The sequence below is a fragment of the Centropristis striata genome, chromosome 13 (genome assembly GCF_030273125.1).
Source record: "Centropristis striata isolate RG_2023a ecotype Rhode Island chromosome 13, C.striata_1.0, whole genome shotgun sequence".
Classification (NCBI taxonomy): domain Eukaryota; kingdom Metazoa; phylum Chordata; class Actinopteri; order Perciformes; family Serranidae; genus Centropristis; species Centropristis striata.
The window spans coordinates 1,063,905-1,075,698 of record NC_081529.1 but is presented as its reverse complement, the minus strand read 5'-3'; the positions used below and the strand labels follow the sequence as shown (position 1 = coordinate 1,075,698).

General features: G+C 38.9%; 1 protein-coding gene across 4 annotated transcripts in view; it reads right to left on the bottom strand.

Moving 5' to 3' along the window:
• Positions 1–1,992: 1,992 nt before the first annotated feature.
• Positions 1,993–11,794, bottom strand: part of LOC131983731 (serine/threonine-protein kinase BRSK2-like) — a 46,117-nt gene continuing 36,315 nt past the window's right edge. For 2 of the 4 annotated variants that reach the window (XM_059348515.1, XM_059348518.1), the window contains exons 18-21: positions 10,959–11,067; positions 9,257–9,346; positions 8,336–9,158; positions 1,993–4,820 (exon numbers count right to left, since the gene is read on the bottom strand). In XM_059348515.1, coding sequence (XP_059204498.1) covers positions 8,938–9,158; positions 9,257–9,346; positions 10,959–11,067 — 420 coding nt within the window. In that variant the 3' untranslated portion in view covers positions 1,993–4,820; positions 8,336–8,937. Of the gene's footprint in view, positions 4,821–8,335; positions 9,171–9,256; positions 9,347–10,958; positions 11,068–11,794 lie in introns of all 4 variants that reach the window. The other 2 variants (XM_059348514.1, XM_059348516.1) reach the window with 1 other exon arrangement.

Genomic DNA, 11,794 nt, shown 5'->3' with positions numbered 1-11,794 from the left:
TAATATTTAAACTTGTTTTTTTTATTGCCTGCATGTTCGAAATAAAGACAATCAATCAAAAAAAGTCAAACACCCAAATATATTTCCATTGTTGTTTATTGGGCAGTATTTCTCACAGGCATTAATAATCATTGTCATAATAGTGCACTTTTCCTTTTTTTGTAATTATACTACAGACATATCTCTTCTTCTTCTTCTTCGTTGTCGTCATCATCATTAATTGTGTTAGCTGTTTTCTCGACCCACCCTCCCCCACACACCTCCCTCTCGTTTTTTTTAATTTGTCATCAGAAAGTCCTCCTCCTTGGGGGGGAGGGGGGGGCTGGTGGTCTATGGGCGGGGCGTGGCATGGCAGGAGTGGCGTGGAGGGGAATAAGGGCGGGAAACAAGAGATTATAGTGGTACAATTGTAACTGCAGAGGAAGAATGAGCGATAATGATGAGAGGAAGAGTGGTACGGTGACTACAGTGTCGATAAAAGATAGTGAACGCTACATAGATATGGATACAATGGAGACAGAGACATATACAATGTATACAAATGTATACAGCATCTGCTTTGAAGTATACAGTGTATAAAATGTATGCAAGAGGAGGGAAGATTATATAATAAGGGCTGAGATATGTGCAGCTGGGACGAGAACGGGCATGGAGCTGATTCAAGAGATACAAAGAGGAGGAATGGGGGGGGGGGGTAGAAAATGAGAATGAGGAAAGGAGAAAAGAGGGAAAGAGGGAGAGAGGGAAAGAGGGAAAGAGGGAGGGGTGAGGTTGATTTTCAATAGGAGAGTTCTGCAGGGAGGGGCCGAGGGTCCCGTTGTGTCTTTGAATGAATTTTGATGCAAAGTTTTTGCTCAAATTAGAGCAAAATCTGGAGCACTTTTTGCCTTTCTTTCTTTCTTTCTTTCTTTCTTTCTCTTTCTTTCTTTCTGTCTCTTTCTTTCTTTCTATTTATATCCTTTAACAATGTCTTTCTTTCTTTCAGTCTTTCTTTCTATTTATATCCTTTAACAATGTCTTTCTTTCTTTCTTTCTTCCAGTCTTTCTTTCTATTTATATCCTTTAACAATGTTTTTCTTTCTTTCTTTCTTTCTTTCAGTCTTTCTTTCTTTCTTTCTTTCTTCCAGTCTTTCTGTCTTTCTTTCTATCTATATCCTTTAACAATGTTTTTTTCTTTCTTTCTTTCTTTCTTTCTTTCTTTCAGTCTTTCTGTATTTCTTTCAGTCTTTCTGTCTTTCTTTCTTCCAGTCTTTCTTTCTATTTATATCCTTTAACAATGTTTTTCTTTCTTTCTTTCTTTCTTTCTTTCAGTCTTTCTTTCTTTCTTCCAGTCTTTCTGTCTTTCTTTCTATTTATATCCTTTAACAATGTTTTTTTCTTTCTTTCTTTCTTTCTTTCTTTCTTTCAGTCTTTCTGTATTTCTTCCAGTCTTTCTGTCTTTCTTTCTATTTATATCCTTTAACAATGTTTTTTTCTTTCTTTCTTTCTTTCTTTCTTTCTTTCAGTATTTCTGTATTTCTTCCAGTCTTTCTTTCTATTTATATCCTTTAACAATGTTTTTCTTTCTTTCTTTCTTTCAGTCTTTCAGTCTTTCTTTCTTTCTATTTATATCCTTTCACTATTTCTTTCTTCCTAAAAGTGGATGTGAGGTGAACTTGACTCTGACCTTCAAAAAGGAAAAAAAAAAAGAAAAAGAAGAAGACCATGATATAACGCCTCTCTTTCACATGTGTGGTGTGACATTTTAAACCTCTCTGACCTTTGACCTTTCAGATGTGTGTGTGGCCTCACTGCTGGATTCTAGCAGGGGGCCCACTTAGAGCAGCAAGATTGGGGAGGGGGTGTCAGTTTGCATTTGGATGCTAATGTGTGTATAATGAAAAAAATGACAGAAACTGGTTGTTAAAACTACAAATGGAGGTTGTTTTTTCTGTTAGTCATCAGTTTCAGTTGAGTGTGTAAAGAGGTCTTTAAAAGTCAAACAGGAGTGTGTAATAGCTTTAGTGGAGTGAATGAATAACTCGTGTTTCAAAGGGACTGAATATGACCATGTACTAGTCACTGTTTATGAATTATCTCATATTCTAAACTAGACTACGAGGCTAACAGCCATGCTAACAGCTCTGTGATGTTGTACGTAGGCACAGCAGTGCTTGGAGCTAAATGCTAACTGATATTTAGCAGTTATCAGGGTTAGCCTGTTACCTTTTAAGCAAGTTTTATGTAAAGGTTGCAACCCTCCCCTCCCATTCCAGCAACATGGGACCTTAATGCAGAAAAAAACATGTCACCTACGTCAGTCAATGTCCAGGGACAACAATTTGAATTGTGGCATTAATTACACATAGGATGTTTGTCAATTTATAGTATAAGACTGTGAAGAAGATTCATTTTTAAGACTACAAACTCAAACCTATGACAAGCTGTGACCTTCTTGACTTACAAGACTCTTAAGATGACAAACATAGTATTGATAATTCTTGACACAATTCAGTTGGGATCTAAAAATAACTTGTCTCTCGCCACTCGCCATTTTTCCGAGGTAAGTTCCCATGCAGGACATCGGAAGGGGAGGGACTTCACCTCTCTATACTTCCTGACTCTCTGAGTCTGAGGGTCCACTTTGTATAAACCATCATCTACTCCTATGCAGGTGTATGGCTGCAGCCTAGAGAAAGGGATCACACGGATAGCCAGTTCCACACTCTCACTCCTGGTGATAAATTGCACAAAAGCTTTGGCAAGCACACTGCAAAAAAAGCCGACTTGTATTTTTTGGCCTAAAACAGTGATTTAAGTTGGTAAAACTTGGAAATATAAATTATTGACATTTAGGGCAATAATGTAAGTTAGCACAACAAAGGAAGCCAGTTGTCTGCTCAAAAACAAGTTGGTGAGTTGTTGTTACTTATATCTTTAAGTTGGGGTTCACAACAAGGGACAATAGTTCTGATAACTCTTATTTCTTTGTTGGGAAATTCGGTCATTAGCGAAAGCTAATGGCTAACTGATGCTAGCGGCTAACTGATGCTAGCGGCCAACTGATGCTAGCAGCTAACTGATGCTAGCGGCTAACTGATGCTAGCAGCTAACTGATGCTAGCGGCTAACTGATGCTAGCTGCGCTGCTTGTTACAGCCACAAGAGTAGCCATTAGCGTATCAATGCTAACTCAAAATTGTGGTCACAACATTAGCTGACATTCATAGCGGCGTTACAATCGTGCCAGAGAAATTCAGAGTTGAGCAAACTCAAAAACAAAACTTAAAATATTTAGTTTAATTGTCCAACTTAAAATTTTATCGAAGTTTGTTGCCTTGAAATTTTGAGTTCACCCAACTTTTCTTTTTTTGCAGTGCAGCAACCTCTAGGCCTGAATGTGAGGCCATTGTGGAAAATGCCTTAACGCTGTATTCTTTCTCATGGCCAGCAGGGGGCGACTCAATTAGTTGCAAAAAGAAGTTGTACATGCCAGTAGGAAAAGGCCCCAATTCTATCTTGATTTATAAGTAAACATTCTCCTTGTTTTTCAGTCGCTAGTTCCAATACATCCATTATTTTTTTTAACAGTTTATGTGCTTACGAGAGAGGAAAATTACCAGCTGGAATAGAGTGTGGAGTGTGGAACAAGCCATACGTATGCATAGAATGACGATGGAGACCCTTAATTGTAGTATAAATGGCGTCACATGCTTGTTAGCATCATAACATTTGTAAGTTACCTCAAACACGTTCCCCAGTCGTACAGCTAGGTCTGATGGCAATGTTAGTTTTGCAGTTATTTCGCCAGTATTGGAAAATTTTGACCTGATAATTGTGCTAGATGAAAATTCAGAGGATCATCAAGTTATAAGGGTACATTCTCTGGGGATCATGAATTTAGATATTTCTGTTTGCATTAAACTGGTGGACCCATACATGTATTTGATCTAATGCTGTACCAACTTTAGCAGCTTAGCATCCTGCTCTCTTTAGCCAAAGGTGTGACTGAATAAAATGAACTAAACAAATATAAGTGAGTAACTCAGCACTGATAAATATTTAGTGTCCGGCTGTGTGTGTGTGTAATGTTTGTCTAGCATCGTAAAATGTGAACAATTATGGCTGGCAACAAATGAACAGAAAAACAACTGAAACACAATGTAAAGCTGGAAGGTATTTTTTGCAGAACATTTTCAGAATGTGAAAGAAAAAGGAGAGGAGTTGTTTTTTTGAGGTTTTTCTCAGGGAAAGCTGGTTTGTTCGAAATCTTGAAAGTGACATTTCCCTTTCTTTACCCATCTCCCTTTCTTTTCCATTCATGATAAACAAATCACACTTTCAACAAACACATAGCAAATAAATAAATAAATAAATAGATAAATAAATAAATACATTTTCAATAAATATGCGGACCAAAATATGTTAACACTTTTGCATTAATTTCAAAAGAGTTTCTGACATTCACATGGTTGGCGCCACCTTCTATTTTGCTGGCGGTGAACACAAAAACATTAGAAAAACACATTACTGCAGGAGCAGAGTAGAAAATAAGGTGTGGAATGTAAAAAAACAAAAAAAACAAGCTTTACTTCATTCTTTATGTGTGGCTTCATTTTCCCTCTCCACCCTCCAGGCAGTATGTAGGTATGCAGTGTTTTTAGGACAACCGACACTCAAAAGTTCTTTTTCTTTCTTGCTTTCTCTTTTTCCCTCTTGTGAAAAGTATGTAGTTTTTCTCCACCTGCCTCTCTCTTCCCTCCCTCAATCTCTCCTTTCAGAGAGGCAGAAAAGGCTGAGGCTTTAGTTGCAGCTTTGGCATCAACCTGCGTCCTTCTGCATCTATTGTCAAATAAAAAGGAACATAGGAAGGGTTTTGGTTGCCTAATTGTGGGTTTAAAAGCCTGGTTGTCCTGTTTGACCAGCCTCTTTTCTCTTTTCTTCCACTCTCCACCATCTTCTATTACAGTCATTCTAATGCTAACACGGCCTTTAATTCTCAGTTAGGATAAGTGTGGATTTTTAAAGTACTTCATACAATGTTCACATGTGTACAATGAAGGAATTATTGGTCACTGTAATAATTTATCTTCTCCATGCTGGTTGTGAAGTGGTCCCTTCCTAAACTGACTCCACAATGAGATCAAATCAATCCAAAACACATTCTTAAATTCAGCTGAAGCTAAAATGAGGATGAATCAGTGTGATTTAACCAAATTGGATTGGAGCTACACTGCAAAAAAGCCAACTTTTATTTTTTGGCCTACAACAGTGATTTAAGTTGGTAAAACTTGGAAATATAAATTATTGACATTTAGGGCAATAATGTAAGTTAGCACAACAAAGGAAGCCAGTTGTCTGCTCAAAAACAAGTTGGTGAGTTGTTGTTACTTATATCTTTAAGTTGGGGTTCACAACAAGGGACAATAGTTCTGATAACTCTTATTTCTTTGTTTTGAAATGCGGGAAAGCGGTGAAATTCATTAGCGAAAGCTAGCGGCTAACTGATGCTAGCGGTTAACTGATGCTAGCGGTTAACTGATGCTAGCGGCTAACTGATGCTAGCGGCTAACTGATGCTAGCGGTTAACTGATGCTAGCGGCTAACTGATGCTAGCGGCTAACTGACGCTAGCGGCTAACTGATGCTAGCGGCGCTGCTTGTTACAACTACAAGAGTAGCCATTAGCATATCAATGCTAACTCAAAATTGTGATCGCAACATTAGCTGACATTTCATAGCGCCGTTACAATCGCGCCAATTCAGCACATTGCAGAAGTTAGCAGAAGTAAGGATTAAAAGTTATCATAATGTAAAATTATAAGTTGGTACAACTTACAGTTGGGTTGACAAAAATCTGAATTCAGAGTTGAGCAAACTCAAAAAAACAAAACTTAAAATATTTAGTTTAATTGTCCAACTTAAAATGTTATCGAAGTTTGTTGCCTTGAAATTTTGAGTTTACCCAACTTTTCTTTTTTTGCAGTGTACTGCTAACATTTAAAAGCAAAACAAATTTTTTTCAATATCTGTATTGAATAACTGTCTTGTTGTCACTTGTTAACAAACCTCTCCGAATATGTAGTGATGGCTTAAAGAAGCTTCATGAATCATTTATTTTCTGAGGCCACTAGATGGCACTCTGTTCCACAAATTGTTGACAGCACACTGACTTATCATACCTTTAGCCTTTTTCTAGCTAAACTAGCCTGTTTTAGTTATGTGACCAACCTACATCTGGCTGCCAGTAGCTAATTACAACCTAAAATAGTTTTTGACGCAGTGGTTTGATTAGATAAAGGCACAGTAAACTTATTGTTTTCTAACGGGCGACTGTTGATTTTGCCAATTGACTGTTTGCAAAAGCTCTGCCCCCTTAGTTACTGTTGCTATGCCCGTCAAGCTTGTCAAGACTCTGGTAAACCCAAGGCTAACATACACGGTTTGAAAGATAAGATGTTAGAATAGTTTCACACCACTTAATTAATTGGAAACATAACATGACCATTTATATTAGTAGTTAATGGGAAATTTTGAGAGAATTTTAGCCAAAAGCCGGCCGATGTGGGGTTCAGTGACGCTAGCTATTAGCACTGTACAGCCCTGTATTATGTTAAGCTCCTAGCAACATTGCCAGCTAGCTTAGTGTGCTAATTTTACAGACGGTGTCATTAACATTAGTTTGTTGGACTAGTTCTGCACTAGACCAGGTAAGAAGGAACCATAACTGTTAAATCTGGTTTGGGTTATCTCATCTAACAGTTAGACAATCGTTAGTTAGCTCATGTTTGCTAGCTAGCAGGTTAACTTGAAGCAGACATGTCTCTTTTGATCTTGGAGATATTAAATTGGGAGTGGGGTCTCCCACGCTCCTGGTAAACTCTTAGCGTACCTGGTGTCAGAACTCGATGGACTTTCTTCTCTTAGTAACGGTTGCTAAGGTATGATTGGACAACTTCTCTGGGGAGGAGTTTTGCAAACGGTCAATTGCTAATATGACTCTTTTTAAAATCAGAACCTTTAAAGAGGTCTTATATGCTTGATAGCTATAGTCATAGTATTGTGCTAAAAGTACAGAACAAAGGCAAACACACGTCAGTATGTTGAGAAATGTCTGGGATTAATTAGCTAAAGTTTGCTAAGCTTTGATTGGACAACTGGTTGTTCGGTTTAGCTAACATTAGCCAGGCTAACTCAGACTGTGACTGCTTCACATTAGCTTTGGCGGTCATTAGAATGCACAGACTGTGAATTTTGTCCCATATATTTCACACTGGAGTAGCTCTTGGAAGGGATTGCTTCATAGTCAGAAAGTACAGGAGAAATAACTACAGCAAACGATAATTCTTTCAAAAGACATATGGCTAAGTTATCTTAAAAGTTTGGCTGCTAGTTTTTCTTTTGTCCTTCCTTTGCTACCAAATGGAGCTATCCTGCTAGCTATCCTCTTTTTTATTCATTTACTCCATCTCCTCCACTGAAAAGTTTTAACTTGTGAGACATTCTACCTGTGGGGTGACTAGTGTCCTCAAAATGTGGCTAAATCATACTAGCTATCCACTTTTTCTCCTCCATTAAAGGCAATACGGTATCATAGCTTCATCAGTGTAATTCAGAAATAGTTGTGGGAATTAATGCTTCTCAAAACTCAAGGAAACGTTGCTATGTTTGTCTTAATTGATATTGACCGAGCTGTAGGGTTACATTACCTAGACCAGGGGTGTCAAACTCTGGCCCGCGGGCCAAATTTGGCCCGCAGTGTAATTTTATTTGGCCCGCGAGGCAATACCAAATTATTATATTATTGAAAACCCGCCGGTATTATATGGCGCATTTACCGCTAATACTAGATTTATTATTGTTATTTTATTTTTAAATGTATTAACCTGTTGGAAAAACTTTATTTTGATATTTAAATCAGAAGGATGCAAATAGAAAAGAGGCATACGATTTTTATTTAATAAATTAATGACATTGATGTGTTTTTTATTTGAAATTTGATTTTGCATGTCTGCACTATTTAGTTATATATTGTATGTTTATAAGCGTTGCTGGTTCCATATTTAATGTTAAAGCAAAACATGTTTGGTATATATTAAAAGGTTTATTTGTTCAATGTTGGCCCGCGATTTTATTCAAGTTTTAAATTTTGGCCCATTGTGTATTTGAGTTTGACACCCCTGACCTAGACCATGTCAAATCCATTCTCCATCATATCTTTCTCTTTCGCTACCAGACTCAAGACTCTTCCTTTAACTCTTTTTCAAAAGACATCCCCATGTTGTTGCTTTGCTTGGAAACACACATTTGTCGTCGGAAAGTGAGGAGAAGAGAGGAATTTCCTGTCACATGACTTACAACATGTTGGGTCAGGTGGTGTTGAGTAGACTTGATGATCCAGGTGACAGTTGGCTGGTCAGAAAAAGATGAAAAGTGACTGAAGGGGCCCTCTGATTGGCCAGTATCTTCCTGTGCCATTTTGAGTGACTGGTGTTGATTTCCTGTTGGATTTGAACCATGTGTTGCATGTGATTGGTTGGTGCGAAGGTCATGTGCTTTCTTGATTCGTCAAACCGGATGAACAATACGTTTCCCTGGCTGTGACCTTTCCTGTATTTTTCTGGCAAAGTGGGACTTTTTTCGGACATCCTGTCTTCGGGCTCATCCCTTCGGGGTGAAGCTGCCCCTTGAAGGCTGATCAGAGATCAGCTCAATTCGCCTCCGCCACCCCTTACGAGTATACATTTTCTGCTAGAATTAGCCATTTGTGGGGAATTTTCCGTCATATCCCAAGATCAGCTTCAAGGAAAAACTTCTCCCATCCCATTGCTTTGGAATAATGGTAGGAAGCAAGGCAGGAAGTAGGGAAATAGGGAAGGAAAGAATGTGGGAAGGATTGAGGGAAGGAAGAGAAAAAAGGCCAGGCAGATGACCCTCGCCTCTCTTCCACAACATTCTTTTTAGGGATGAGACTGCGTCCCATTGGACGACGAGAGGAGTCTGGTCTTGTCTTTTCCCGAGCCTCGCCTTTGTAAGGTGGTCCCGCTGCAGCTCCCGCCGCTCCCGCCGTCCGCCGACCGCTCCTTCTCTCCCCGATCCCGTTCGGACCCGCTTTCGGAACGCCGGGAGTTCTGACGCGAAGGAGTGCTGGGCTGGCGGGAAAGCTGGCCGTTCTTCTCATCTACGGGGCCAGAGGTAACATCAGGGAGAAGTAAAACAAACAACCAAACCACTGGGACATTAGTAGTTTAACTGTGTTACAGCGTCTGTGCAACTCACCAGCCAGTGCCTGCACAGAAGGCTGATCATGAGTACTCAGGAGCTGAGCCTGAATTGTTTCCACCACTCTCTTAAATCTGCGACTGGGACCTGAGAGGAGAGACAAACAACTTGTTACCGTATTTTCCGGACTATAAGTCGCTCCGGAGTACAAGTCGCACCAGCCATAAAATGCATAATAAAGAAGGAAAAAACATATATAAGTCGCACTGGAGTATAAGTCGCATTTTTGGGGGAAATTTATTTGATAAAATCCAACACCAAGAACAGACATGTCATCTTGAAAGGCAATTTAAAATAAAAATAGAATAGAGGCAACAACAGGCTGAATAATTGTACGGTATGCTTACGTTACATGACACAACTGAGAACGTGCCTGGTATGTTCACATAACATATTAAGAGTTATTCAGATAACTATAGCATAAATAACATGCTAAGAAGTTTACCAAACCATCCGTGTCACTCCAAATAAGTAAAATCCAATGAAATCTTCATCCTCGGTGTCACTTTTAAACAACTCCGCTAACTCCGGAGTAGAAGATGCGGCGCTTCTTCTTCTACGTTGCTTACGTCAGACTCATCCTCATACTCGGCCTAGAGCGCCCTCTGGAGGTTTAGTGTGAATATAACATGTGAAATGATATACCGGTAATAATGTGTTAATAATTTCACACATAAGTCGCTCCAGAGTATAAGTCGCACCCCCGGCCAAACTATGAAAAAAACTGCGACTTATATTCCGGAAAATACGGTACTCACTCCAGGTTGCCCTGGCTGAGAGAGCTTTCTTTGTTTAGGATCTGTGAAAAAACTAAATTCTAATTTTACAATCCAACCTACAATAACTGATTTCTTTGGGCACTTTAGGACACTCAGAAACAATTACATATTAGCATAATTTCTCAAGGAATAACCAGAAGCCGTGACATTTATTAAGGAGTCCTGAGACCAGGCGGCAACCTCCGTGTCTGAGCATGGAGGCCAACCAGGAAGTGCCTTAAGCCTGCAATCCACCGAAAATTCCAGTAGAGGGTGCTAAGTTTGGCTGCAAAAAAATCTGCCCATTCATTTCAGTGCAAAATTTGAAAACTTCTCACTTGATTTATTACCTCAGAAAAAAATTTCAGGACAACACTATGGTCTCAATCACTAGTAAAAAATCATCTTCAAGACAATTTGATGTCAATAGTTCTAATAATGGCCCCATTTAGAAGAACATAGAAGATAAAGAATCGTATGATTTGGGGGCGGGGCTACCTTTGATTGACAGGTGGCTAACAAGGCTAGTTGTCACCAGGAGAGAAGCAGAGCAATGCGTATCCACGGCAACGAGTCAATAAAGTTATATATAACGTTATATAGATAGAAAAGAGGACGTTTAGCAGTTTGGTCTCATAGCTTTGACCCTTTCACTGTATTTTCACTTAATGACAGTTTATTTGAACGTTTTGTTCAGTAAATGTCTTGTTCAGTGTTTGGTTGGACTAACAGACACTCCAAGGAGTCGCTGCTCAGTTTTCTGAGGTAAGAAAGATACATTTTGTTTTTGTTTTATTGCTAGCCAAAGCTAACATCCGAGTTAATGCTCCAGTTAATGCTAACATGAATTAGCAGCAGTTTCTCTCAGTCAGGTTGAGGTGTAGAGAGGCTGTAGTCAGTGATCAGATCCCTCTCCTCCTCCCATAAACACGTCCTCCTACCTGTTATTAAAGTGAAGGTGACGCTGAAGATTCCCATCTCTCGCCTTCCTTCCCTCTCTGCTCGTTCCCTCTCTCGCTCCCTCTCTCCCTCAGAGAAAGCGATGTCCACCTGCATGAGAGGGACCATGCATCCATCAGTTCATGGAGCTCACACACAAACAACAATAAATATATATTTATCAATAAATAATGAAATATATTCAGTCCTGGTGTGAGTTTTCACATGGAATCCTCTCTGTGATTATTATTAGATTCAGTCTTTATTTCATCATCATCTCAGTGTCCCTGGTTGGACCTGTTGGGCTTTTATACTACCACTAGGGGGCGCCAAAGACATTTTCTATTTCTACACATAGTGGCTTTAATGATTAAGAAGTGCAGTCTAACCCATTGCTTATGGTCCTGCAGGAATATACAATAGTTGTGGCACATGGTGGGGAGGGAGATTAATAGGATTTTATCTAATAATCTGCTATGTGACCCATTATGCATGTTGCTTGGGATATCAAATGGCTTTATTGTTGATAAGTATGAGAAGAAATTGTACAAAATGTTAACTTTCTGTGCTAGAAAATGTATTCTCTTAAACTGGATAACAGATAAAGCTCCCTCTAGAACACAATGGCATAATGTTATAATAGAATATATATCTCTTGACTATCTGACATGTATGCTGCGTGACAAAGATGACATATTTCATAGAATATGGGACCCTTTTATGTTATACATTGGTATGAATATTTCAACCATATTTACACAAGGATTTACATGGGACTGGAATATGTGGGTTGCTTAACTGTCATTTATTTTTGTATCTATATAATTTCTGAATCATC